Source organism: Eubalaena glacialis, chromosome 1, assembly GCF_028564815.1.
Source record: "Eubalaena glacialis isolate mEubGla1 chromosome 1, mEubGla1.1.hap2.+ XY, whole genome shotgun sequence".
NCBI lineage: Eukaryota > Metazoa > Chordata > Mammalia > Artiodactyla > Balaenidae > Eubalaena > Eubalaena glacialis.
The window spans coordinates 213,552,675-213,565,836 of record NC_083716.1 but is presented as its reverse complement, the minus strand read 5'-3'; the positions used below and the strand labels follow the sequence as shown (position 1 = coordinate 213,565,836).

The following is a 13,162-nucleotide window of genomic DNA, read 5'->3' as shown; positions in this document are numbered from 1 at the left end:
CTAGTGTTCCATAAATCACCTGATCTATAGATGTTTCAGGATAGGCTTGACTATTAGGTTAGAACTGTACTGGTATGAATGGACAAGTGCTAGTTCTCTGTTTGTTTCACCAGGAGACTCACCAGTCATCTTCCCTTTCACTTCAAACCTGAGTCAGTCACAACTCACCCTGAGCACATGAGATCAACAGCTGGTCCGAGGAGGTAGGACCAATGCGGGTGACTCTGGGTTAGATCAGAGTCAGCATCCTTGAGTTGAGATAACACTCAGATAAGATTTATATTTTATTCCTTGTGTGACAGGAGTTTGTAGTCTCAGTTCTTTGAATTTACATCAGAAAGGTGATAACCTACCTAGATCTGGCAGTCTTAACAGAGGAGCAATACCCTGGAATAATTTATTAGCCCATCCTTCTCTCAAAAGAAAGAAAGTTGAGGCAAAAACTGTGATACGTTTATGACTAATCCATATTTTTATTTTCAAACTATTTTCTCACCACAAAGGCCTATGCAAGAAGAATTACAAATGAGAGAAATAGGAACATGGAAACCGTTGGCTGTTATCTGATTCATTCATTTTATAAATTTATATTGTTATATCACCTATGGAATACAGCACTATATTGGGCATTGGAAGATATATCACATATACTAAGAATATGGTAGAATACAATCTAATGCTTTGTTTATGGGTTAGCTATTACAAGAAAAGATCAAAGTAGATTGAGAAATTAAGAGGGAGAGATTTCCTAATGTTGAATTAAGGAAGAGGAGGGAAGGCCATAGGGTTGGTTAAGCCAGAATTATGGAACATTTGGAAGGAATGCAGCTCTTATCTTTAAGCAGTAGATTACATAAAAAGGGGCTATCCATAATTCATTTGAATTATTGTCTCTGCCTTTAGTATACCTATTTTAATAGAGAGATGAGACTGATTTTCATTTCACATATTATATATATATGTAAATAAAATCAGATCAGAGCCAACATCCTAGAACTGGAAATAACACTCTCCATGGTGAGTCCTTTGGATTCCTTGCACTTGGCAAAATGACAGGCAAGATTTCTCTTCCTGCTCTTTGTGTGACAGAAGTTCTTATTGCTCCTTGAAAGGAGTTTTCTTAAATAGCTTAAATGTCTTTTCTGAAATTTTATTTGCTATTAATTTCTGTTACATGTGAGGATATTTCCTAAACAAGACTAAAACAAGTTAGCCACTTCACAACTTCCAAATTAGGGGATTTCAAATTGATGAAGATTTACTATATTTTTCATAACTTCTGCTATGACAAGTTCCCTAAATTTAGTTTTTGAAAACGTACTTGCCAGAACATTACAGGCTAATATTAGCAAACATAACCTTTGTAGTCACTCAATTTTATTTCCTTTGCCGTACTTATTTATTACAAGGCACAGAATAAAAGGCTGCAGTTACCTTCTGAATGACTCAGGAGCATATGCCACCACAGTAACACAGAGCTTAATGGCTTCACTTATAGAGAAAGTCAGGTCTTCGTTTCCATAGCAGAAATCTGAAGGGACAGAAGGTCAAGGCACACAATCAGAGTGGATTCCACCAGGGATAAAGAAGAATTTATTACTCCTAACACTTTCTTTCCAGTTATATTTTGTAGGCATTTCTTTGTTAGACTTTATTCCTAAACTGTGTGAACACTTAATATCCTCATCTAAAGGGACTAAAAATTCTTTTCTATTTTTGAATAATCAGATGACAAATAAAAGCGCTTTTTTTTGGTAGTTTAAAAAAACTCATCTAATAGAAGGATATTTGGATGCTCTAAGGTAAGACATGAGACTCCATCTTTGAATACCTCTAATTGTACACAGTCCATGATAATAAAAGCCTGTCTTAAAGGGTTATTCACTTAGAATTGCCCAGGAAAACCCAATTTTCTGAAAACTACAGTGGTCTATTGAGCCCCCCTTTTAATACAATTTTCATGGCAGAGAATCCTTTACATTTTAAGATTTACAAGAAATTTAAGAAAAACAGGAGATAGGAAAATGTACTCATTTAATTTATACCAGCGTTCCACTTATTTTTGCTGTTTTGATTTAGTTCAAAATATTCAGTATAAGGTCGTTTAAAAAAAGAAAGATTACAAAAAGAAAAAGAATGTCAAGGCAAGTTTTGCTTTTACCTAATGACTTAAGAGGCTTCTCAGCTTTGACCAACTCTAAGATGTCTAGGATGTCAGTGGTCTCCCCTTCCAGCGACTGCAGCAAGTCAAACAGGCACTGAGCTGACACGCCTTTGCTGGACCCAGTATTGGCAGCATCCTGTACAAAGAAAAGCCATTTTAGGCCATCATTAAAAAGTCTACAAATAACAAATTCTGGAGAGGGTGTGGAGAAAAGGGAACCCTCATACCCTGTTGGTGAGAATGTAAGTTGGTGCAGCCACTGTGGAAAACAGAATGGAGGTTCCTAAAAAAAACTAAAAATAGAGTTGCCATATGATCCAGCAATTCCACTCCTGGGCATATACCCAGAGAAAACTCTAACTCAAAATGACACATGCACCCATATGTTCATAGCATCACTATTCACAGTAGCCAAAACATGGAAACAACCTAAGTGTCCATCGACAGATGAATGGATAAAGAAGATGTTCACATGTTGAAAGAGAAAAGACAAATACCATATGATATCACTTATATGTGGAATCTAAAATATGACACAAATGAACTTATCTATGAAATAGGCTCACAGACACAGAACAGAATTGTGGTTGCCAAGGAGGGTGAAGGGGGATGGATTGGGAGTTTGGGATTAGCAGATGCAAACTATTATATATAGAATGGATAAACAACAAGGTCCTACTGTATAGCATAGGGAACTATATTCAATATCCTGTGATAAACCATAATGGAAAAGAATATAAAAAGATGTATATATATATGTATAACTGAATCATTTTGCTGTACAGCAGAACACAACATTGTAAATCAACTATACTTCAATTAAAAACAAAAGAAAAGCCATTTTTAGTTTTAATAAACTAAATTCCTACATCAGTACTAACATGGTTTGATCAGGAATACAAGTTTCATAAACACTGCCATTGATAACAATATCTAGGCAGTATTCAGCTTACAGAATTCTGCATCCAACCATGCTACTGTATGGAGTGAACACCTGACTTTTAAGGGATCTATTAAATGCTAATCTAGTGCAAAAGAGATATTTGTGGAAACTTATAAAAATACAGCAACATGTGAACTGCCAGTAAAGTTCATGCCTATGTTTTCTCTGGTCTGTGATAGCGGGACTCAGCATTCCCCCCCAAATTTCCATAATGGATTGGTTGAATACATCAAATATGTTTGAGAAACAGATGAATTTTTTGACAACCCTGGGAATTTTACAGGTCTTATTTGATAATCTATCTCCAGAATGAAGATACTTACCATCTCAAATCTCTGTAAAATGACTTTGATTCATTCATTAAAACAACAAATCCTCCTGGGCATATATCCAGAGAAAACTCTAATTCAAAAAGATACATGCACCCCAATGTTCACTGCAGCACTATTTACAATAGCCAGGACATGGAAGCAACCTTAATGTCCATCGACAAAGGAATGAATAAAGAAGACGTGGTATATATATACAATGGAATATTACTCAGCCATAAAAAGAATGAAATAATGCCATTTGCAGCAACATGGATGGACCTAGAGATTATCATACTAAGTGAAGTCAGAAAGAGAAAAACAAATATCGTATATTAATGCATATATGTGGAATCTAGAAAAATGGTATAGATTATCTTATTTGCAAAGCAGAAATAGAGACACAGATGTAGAGAACAAATGTATGGATACCAAGGGGGAAGGGGTGGTGGTGGGATACTTGGGAGATTGGGATTGGCATATATACACTACTACGTATAAAATAGATAACTAATGAGAATCTACTGTATAGCACAGGGAACTCTACTCAATGCTCTGTGGTGACCTAAATGGGAAGGAAATCCAAAAAAGAGGGGATATATGTATACATATAGCTGATTCACTTTGCTCTACAACAGAAACTAACACAATATTGTAAAGCAACTATACTCCAATAAAAATTAATTTAAAAAAAAAACCTCATTAAATTCCTACTATGTGCCAGGCACCATTTTGTGCACTGCAGTCATAGCAAAACAAAAACAAAAACAAACAAAACAACTAAAAACAAGCAAAAGGCAAGCAAAAACCAGACAAATGTCTCGTTTTAATGGAGCTCAAATTCTATCGTGGGGTGTGGTAAAGATACATATTAGTGAAACAAATACATATGTTACATGTGATATGGTATAAATGCTCTGCAGAAAAATAAAAATAAAACAGGGTAAGTGCTACAGAGTGATAGAAAAAAATGAGAATCAGGAACTCTTCCTTTTATCATTTGCCATTTTCCATCCTTTCATTAACTGAGTATAAAAAACCAGAGAGCTGATCTATTTACATCCTAGGGGCCAAAATGAGGGTTGAAGAGAAATGTTGAAGAGAGAAGATTTTCTTGTTGAAAGAGAAATAATTTTTGGAATTTGTATTCCATTGCTTGAATGAAGAGAGCTGAGAGACTGATTATACCAATGGACAATGACCAGGCCGTACATAAATATAGAACTCTGATCTACAATCTGCAGTAACTAGCCCAGGAATCCCTGGCTGTAGTGAGCGCTGAATAAAGAGACTTTGCTTTCCTCATTGGGTTGGTCTTCCTTTATTTCCATGGAGCTTACTCACAGGAAACTCCAGGAGAGGGGCCACACTTGCAAACAGCTGGAGTACAAAGGGCTTCCGGTGTAGAATGTAGAACTGATGGCAGGCGAATTCAATGGCTTGACGCAACTGGGGATTGCTTTCATAGTCAGAGTACACCTGTGGAAAAACGTCACCATATTCAGAAAATTCCTTAACAGCCTACTAGAGTTGTGTTTGCTTTTAAAACTCATAGCCATGGGAAGCATGGACGGAAATGACTAATTTCATAAACTGATGGAGGGGAGTGTAAAATGGTATATACCTTCTTGAGAGAAATCTGGCAATATACATAAAAATCCTAAAAATATAAATATGTTTTATATATATATATATTTAAATACTTATATAAGTATACTTATATACTCATATACTTATATATATATAAGTATACTTATATACTCATATACTTATATATATATAAGTATATTTATATTTAATCCTAAAAATATAAATATACTTTTTTCTCGGGAAGTTTGTGACTAGTGATTTACCTTAAGAAAACAGTCAGACAAATGTACAAAGATATATATACAATAATGACTGCTGCAAGGTTGCTTAAAATAGTGGAAAATTTGAAACAAATTATTCGTAAATTGGGGTTAAGTGTATTATGTATATGCATTCAACAGAATACTATCAGTTATTTTTTAAAAGATGCTATATAGTGCTACAGGGAAAATTCCCACAATATTCTTAGTGTCACATTAAAAAAGGTAGGTAACAAACTTGAATATATGGTATGATTCAACTTCTGTTTTAGAAAAAGTAGGAGAGAGTACCAAGATTTTTAAGATGTGTAAACAATGGTTATCTAGGAGGAGGATTATAGGTGATCTTTATTTTCTTCTTTAAACTTTTCTTTATCTTTTGAATTTTATAATGAGCATTTATTGTTTTTGATAATTATTTTAAAAGTTATAGAGGAAATTCCAACTATCTAAAAATAGGACAGAGCACCCTGATGATATTAAAAGTCAATTTCTTGCCCCTGTAGGTTGAGCAAACGCCACTTTACACAAGCACGTATTACTTCCATAATTTTATTAAAATCTCCATAAAAATAAGAACTAGGATGAGCCCCCCAGCCCCTTCTGAACTTTATTCAGTACTCCTAACTGTAGCCATGTACACATTAGACATGACTAAGTGAACACTATTCCTGCTACATTCACCTCCTCCAACCTTGTCGTACCAAATTTAATGGCAATGAAAATCTCTATTCAGACAGAGGTTGGAGACTCTCTTGGGAGAAACATCAACTGAACGCTTGCCATACATTTGAATAATGGTTCTCCAGCTTCCTAGGGCATCAAAACCACCTGGAGGTCTTGTAAAAACACAGATTACTGGGCCCTGACTCCAGAGTTTCTGATTAAGTAGCACTGGGATGGAACCCAAGAATGTGCATTTCTAACAAATCCCCAGGGGATGCTGTTGCTGCTGCTGCTGCTGCCGCTCTAGAGGTTGCACTTTGAGAACCACTGGTCCAGAAGAAATGGGAAAGCACAGCCCAGGTCTGGGAGATCTCAGAATAGAATGGAATATTATGACCTTTTGGAAGTTTCTAGGGGGGTTTCATTTGGTGCCTTCTGAGATCATAAAAGAAGATAATTCCATCATTCAAAGTTTTGGTACAGATCTTGTTGACCTGTTCCACGGGCAGGAGAGGAGAGCCTGTGCACCTGCAGCATGGTGGGCAGAATCCACTGGTAGCCGCTGAGGGAGAAGAGGTGATTGAAGTGCACAGCGCTGTTGATGACGGTGGCCGCGTACTGCCTGAGCAGGGCACTGTCTTCTGGGTGCAGGATCAGAGCCCCGTTAAAAACGTTGAGGAAAAGCATGATTTCATCTCCCCAGGGAAACTCGCTTGGCATGCCCAGGAACATCTCCTCCAGGAGCTGGATCCACAAGCTTTTCTGAAGAGTGTCGAGGCCAAACAGCTCCTTCCCAGCTGTGAAACATGAAACAGCAGAGACAGAATTAGCCCCACGTCGATCCTGTCAGCGTGGAGGGCAATCAAACCCCAGGGCGCTGCTGTTTCCAGCTCAGGGACATGAAGATCTACTGCTGATACGCTTCCCAGAACAATATTGCAGCCATTGCTCTGACACCTCCTAGCCCTCCAAGTACTCTCGTCATCACCTCTTTGATTCACCTCTGTGGGCAAGACAGGGCAGGCAGGTGCAGTGTGCTGCTGCATAAGCTGTGGCTTTGAGAAAAAATAAGTTATTAAGAAAATGGCAGGGCTGGGACTTGTTTTTGGTCTTTGAACTCATGGTCAGACTAGAGCTCTGTCTACTATTTCTCTGGAGCTTCTGGATGAAGATGTAGAGCATAGGGATGCTGATTTAAGTAAACTGTCCCAAATTAATAACTGAGTAACAGAGCGTGGTTTCAAAATGGGTCTCTTTCCATTTCTCTGTCTCAGTCTCTCTCTCTCTCTCTCTCTCCTCAATTTGAATAATGGTTCTCAAGCTTCCTAGGGCATCAAAACCACCTGGAGGTCTTGTAAAAACACAGATTACTGGGCCCTGACTCCAGAGTTTCTAATTAAGAAGGTATAATTTAGATAGAGTAAAAGGCACAGATCATAAATGTAGAATTCAATGAATTTTGACAAAAATACCCACTCGTGTAACCAACACGCCAATCAATATATAGACCATTTTCACCACCTGAGAAAGTTCTCTCATACCCCTTTCTGGGAAATCCATTCCCCCCAATCCAGAGGTAACTACTGTTCTGATTTCTGTCACTGTAGATTCGTTTTGCCTCCTCTTGAATGTCATATAAATACCTGTTCTTCACTTAGTCAAGTACTCTCCTAACAATACCACACTAATTCCTTCAATTGCTTACGATGAACTTAGAGCAGTGGTCTCAAGATTTGGTCCTTGGAACAGAAGCACCAGCCTCACCTGGGAGCTTGTCAGAAATGCAGGTTCCCAAGCCCCATTCCAGAGCTACTGAATCAGAAACTCGGGGCTGGAGGGTGGGACCCAGCAATCTGTGTTTTATCAAGTTCTCCAGGTGATTCTGGTGCCCACTCAAGAGCTGAGAGCCACTAGCTTAGAGAACTGTCTGCCGATTAAGATAGAGATGTCCTCTAGCTGAGGACAAAAGAAGGGCAGGAGAAGAAGCCCAAGAGAGGTAATGCTTCTTTCTTGATACCTTGAGGATCGCTGAAGAGTGAAAACTCCGCATCAATAGCACTTCGAGGGAATGAGGGCAGTCGGAGGAGGTCTTCCTGGAGCATGGAGACGTGGGACTGCTTGTGGGCTGTGGGGATCTTCTGGGTGAGGGAGATGAGAAACAAAACCCTCCCCACTTCCTCCAGCTTCCGAGTGAATACCTACCGGCAGACAAAGGCAGGAGCAGATGAAAAGTAGAATTGGCAACTCTGAAATTACCAAGAGTGAAGAAACTGAAGTGAAAACTTGAATGGCAAACCGGGCTGATTAAAAATTGAAAGATGGGGGAAGTGAAATGAGAGAGAAATATTTTTTCTTTACCACATAGAAAGAGCAAACAATACTTAATTGACTCTCACTTCCTGCATCTGTCTGTTCTACAGAAGGAGGTGTTTCTTATGGAATTTGCCAGCTACAGGAGGAGCACAAGGCAAGCATTGTCAAGAACAGTTCAGTATTAAATACAGCCTATCTGTTTGGATGTTATAATATTGAAGAAGACCTTCTCCAACAGGAGCCAGTCAGTTCCAATTGCTTCTATCATTTCTACTGATGCCTTACGCTGTTTCTGGGTTTGCCTCTTAAAGACTGAAATGGGCTCCAGGAAAAACCTATCTTGGAACAAAAGCTAACAGGACCTAGATTGGTGGCCCTTTAGCCCTGAGTTTAGATGACGTGAACATGGGTCTTTTGGTCCTTCTCTTAGTGCCTTTTCTGTTGCTGAACAGTGGGCAGGGGGATGTGACTAGGAAGATGATAAGCAGTGAGCAGCTGTTGAGGAGACTTCAGAGCCAGAACCACAGGTCTGTCTATTATTACCTCCCTGAGGAAATTAGAAAGAAGTCTTAAGATCCCAACTTGGAGTATAAATAGAGCAAGGGCTCCGTTTTATGTTATTCTCTTAAAACGTGTTCTTAAACATGATTAAAAAAACACACTCGTGAAGTGTGGTTATTGATTATGGTTTTCATTATTTTGCTGCCAAAATCAGAGGCTGGGATAATTTGTGGGGAATTGTTTTAGAAATTATTTATATTTAAGGTCTTATAGTTTTGCCCAACACCTCGCACTTTGTAATACATTCACTGTTTTCTTTCTTCTAAATGCAATTTAGGTAGTTAATACTAACTATGTTTTTAATTACTTAAGTGGTCGGATTCTATGCCATCTCCTGAAGATATTTTTGAATAGCATCCTTACTACGTGCAGAAAAATTGAAAAAATAGTTTCTTGTTTCAACATTTTATTAAAAATAAATGAATATAACACATAGAACACATTAAAATTGTATCATTATTAGAATTGTGTACTACAGCTATATTTCGCTTGCAAAATAGTGAATTTCCTTAAGCTCAAAGTCTGATTTATGATGAGATGTGTAAACGTTATTCTGTTCTTCAATCTTAAATCTAAGTACAGCTGCTTGATTCTGTTTCCTCCTATTTTAAGAGAAGTTAGTAACATGTCCAAGGTCAGATCACTGGTCAGTGGCAGAGCTGGGACTGAGTCCAAATCTCTGGACCTTGGTGCAGGGCCTTTTTCAGGCACACTACATTGACCCCTTTTATTTTTTTCCAGCTAGCATAAATTTCTGGGCCAACCTTCTTATGGCTACACTATGTGTACTTCCAATCCTGCTTTACAAAAATGTGGAGTGAAAATCCAAACTTAGAAACTAGTAGGTAAATAAATTAGAAGATTTCTGCTATTTATACCCTTATGATTTCTCATAGCATTCTCCAAGTGAGTGTTTCTTAATACCTTTACATTATTCATCCAATTTATAAAACTTAGTTAACACACTATTTTGGGGAACTATCTATTGACCAAGGGCCCATCATTCTATCTCTAGAGAGGATCATAACAGAATCACAGAATCTCAGGGCTGGCAACCGTTTACAGATCATCTATCCCAATGACATGACAAAATAGAATAAAACTGTGGTGGTCAGGCACCTGTTTCTGAATGAGCTCCTGTCCTTTCTCTGGATGCATATGTACAAGGTTCAGCTGTGGAGACACGGATCTCCTAAAAGGGTAAATATCCCGAACATAGGTCTGTGGTGGGATTACACAAAGACAAAAAGAGAGTTCAAATCATTAAACTCTGACTCTCATTTCCTCTTTCCCCAAAGGTCAGACAAACATAAGTTATGTATTTTCTGATGGTTTAGATTCTTACTACTTTATGCTCCCCAATTCTACAAAATCCTAGGGAAGATAAACACCCTCCTTGGGAAAGCTTCAATCTCCCCAGGCCGAGTATGCTTTCCAAAGCCCAGGATGCTTTTTCAGGAGCAAAGGAGCCAGAGGCCATTTACTAAAACCCATTCTGAAGAAGAAAAGAAAAGCCCTGTAAAGTGATGTCAGTGGTCTTCCTGAGGTTTCCTTTGTTCATTAGATCACGTTACCACAATCATGCTTAATGTAGTAGAAAGCGGCACGAGAACAACATTAACATTCCAAATAAACACGTGTACTTACAATACGGGCAACTTAAATGTTCATCTAGATGTAATAATGATGAGTGACGAAGTGCCTTACTTATCTCCTTTAATTCTTACAACGACCCTAATGTAGCTACTATCATCACCTGCCCTTTACAGACAAGGAAACTGAAGGGTACAAAGGTAAAGTGGCCAGTCCAACGCTAACACATCATCAGTGAGGTGGTGTGAACCCAGCGGCCATATGCCTCACCTCTAAACAGCGACGCCCCCCGGAGCGAAGCTGCGCTCAGGAAAGGCATGATGGGCTTTTGACACAGCTCTCCGTGAGCGTCATCACTGCAGTCTCACCTTATTGTAGTGGATAAGGTTCCATCGTTTATCCATGAGAAAGTAATGTGTAGACTGGGATTCTGGGATATTAAAAAACTCCAGACACTCCTAGAACAACAGCAATTTTTAACAAACATTTATTGAGATCATATTATGAGCCAAACAGTAAGCTGAAAGATAAAAATGTCATAAAACAAGGTAACTTCCTATAAGGAATATATATGTATTTATATCTTACACACATTTTATATATTATATGCGTGCATATATATAGTATATATATTATATACATGCACATATATATGAACATTTACATGCACACAGCTATCCAAAAAAATGACAGCATAAAGACTGATTGTGTAAGGTAGTGCAAGATAGGGGTAGGGGATTAAGACGTGCAAACTACTATGCATAAAATAAATAAGCTACAAGGTTATATTGTACAACACAGAATATAGCCAATATTTTAGAATAACTATAAATGGAATATGACCTTTAAAAATTGTGAGTCACTATGCTGTATACCTGAAATGTATATAATATTATACATCAACTATATCTCAATTTAAAAAAAGACTGATAGTGTAACACAAACTACCTGCTCTGTTCTCATAAAGCTAAAAGAGGTACAATTACAATGTAGACTTGAGTGATGAACTGTGAAGGCACAGTGGCATCTACTGGTCTCAATATCAGGAAGAAAGCATGTTTCGTAGCAACATTAGGAATAATATGAACCACAGTGATTGAGCACTTATTATCTACTATATTCTATGCTCAATGCTTTCAATGTAGAGAACTTGTATAACCTGCACTAATAATCGAGCACTGTTGAAAAAGAAACTGAGACTAGAGAGAGCCCGTCGTTTGACTTATTTAGATAACACTGGTTGTGGTGGAGCGGGGGTTTGAACTCACTGTCTGCCTTCACGCTATCCTACCATCCAAAGTGAGTAGGAAGATGAAGAGGCTGTTGAAGTTTGCTTGACTGGGCCTGACAGACTCTCTGGAGATGAAGGAGTGAGGCCTGGAGGAGGCTTAACAACCCTTTCTACTGAAATAAAATACACAGGCTTGGCAAAACTGAATTTCTCAGAGGTCTTTTCTGGGCCAAAAGTTTGGGCTCCAGATAAACAGGGAATCACTGCACGAGTGTACTTACTACTTTCCCTTAACAACCCTACAGGCATGAGGAACAATGGACTGCATATCTCTTAAGGGGCGTAATTGTCATAACCATTAAAAATACTTTCTTGATTCACTTAGTTTATTCTAAGGTATATATTTTCTGCCTCTCCAATCATTTCTGTCAGTGGCAAATCAAGACCGTGTATTGTTCAACTCGATGCCACAAAAAGCGTCTCTGGCACGGACTGTCACCTGATCCCTAGAGTTTGTCCCAGTGCCCTTGGCGTGCAAACCCAGGGCGGCTCCAGAACTGCCACAAGTGGTGCCAGGATGCTCCTAAGCAGGATTCACAGCATCTCAAGAGGAGTGTCACGTGGCTGCTGTAGCTGAGAGGGAGCCGGCATGATCTTGCCTACATCCATGTGGGGAAAATTACGCAAGGAAATAGAGGAAGTACACAAGAGTGGGGCAGATTCTAGAAGAGGTAAATAAATGCATATATTCATTTGAAGATAGAGAAAGGCCATTTAATTCAAAACTGGATGATCAGTGAAGTGGCCATAGCCATTGTGCATTAAAAAAAAAAATCACTTCTGTCAAAAGTCATCCCTACCTTTAACAGGGCTTCAAATTGAGTATCTTCATGGACCGGTAACTGGGTTGGGATATCACACTCATTCTGTCCATGAACTACCAAGGTTTTGGTACCTACAGAAGGTAAAAATCATAATAAACTGACTTCTACTATAAGAAAGTTTATAGATAAAGCACAAATTATTAAAATATTATCAATAAACTGATGTTTTTATTATTATGATGATTACTACTAGTGAGGGTTTAATGCGAGTTGTGCATTGTACTAACTGCACTCCTTTGTTTCTAGTTAAATATATATTTTAAATATGTTTACTTATTATTTAAAAATCATAGCTACCGTTTATGGAGTTCCCCATACTTTTAAATGGTTTTATGTGCATAATCATATTTAAATCTCATAGCAACCCTATGATATGGGTATTATTATTTTCACATTACAAATGAAGAAACAGAGAACTTATTCTTATAAATAAGAACTTATAAGTAACTTAGTCAAAGACACATTTATTTAGTGGAAGAGTCAGAATTCAAACCTTAAGCATTCCAACAAATAATCTATTCCTTTATTTTAAATGAGATGATGAGGTAATAATGGTTGAGAAGATACAAACAGAGCTATTAGCAAAAGTTAAACAAGTACCTGAAAGGTAGTTTAAATTTACATTTTCTGTATTCTGCTTGGCTGGTGA

The 13,162-nt window shown here is 37.9% G+C and overlaps 1 protein-coding gene across 3 annotated transcripts in view; it reads right to left on the bottom strand.

Annotated features, from left to right (window-relative positions):
• UNC80 (unc-80 homolog, NALCN channel complex subunit) overlaps positions 1-13,162 on the bottom strand; it is a 236,575-nt gene that overhangs the window by 44,701 nt on the left and 178,712 nt on the right. For all 3 annotated transcript variants that reach the window (XM_061204567.1, XM_061204557.1, XM_061204576.1), the window contains 8 exons: positions 12,490-12,584; positions 10,767-10,856; positions 9,925-10,026; positions 7,949-8,129; positions 6,460-6,728; positions 4,760-4,894; positions 2,162-2,300; positions 1,435-1,531 (listed from right to left, as the gene is read on the bottom strand). In XM_061204567.1, the coding sequence (XP_061060550.1) occupies positions 1,435-1,531; positions 2,162-2,300; positions 4,760-4,894; positions 6,460-6,728; positions 7,949-8,129; positions 9,925-10,026; positions 10,767-10,856; positions 12,490-12,584 (1,108 nt within the window). The remainder of the gene's footprint in view (positions 1-1,434; positions 1,532-2,161; positions 2,301-4,759; positions 4,895-6,459; positions 6,729-7,948; positions 8,130-9,924; positions 10,027-10,766; positions 10,857-12,489; positions 12,585-13,162) is intronic.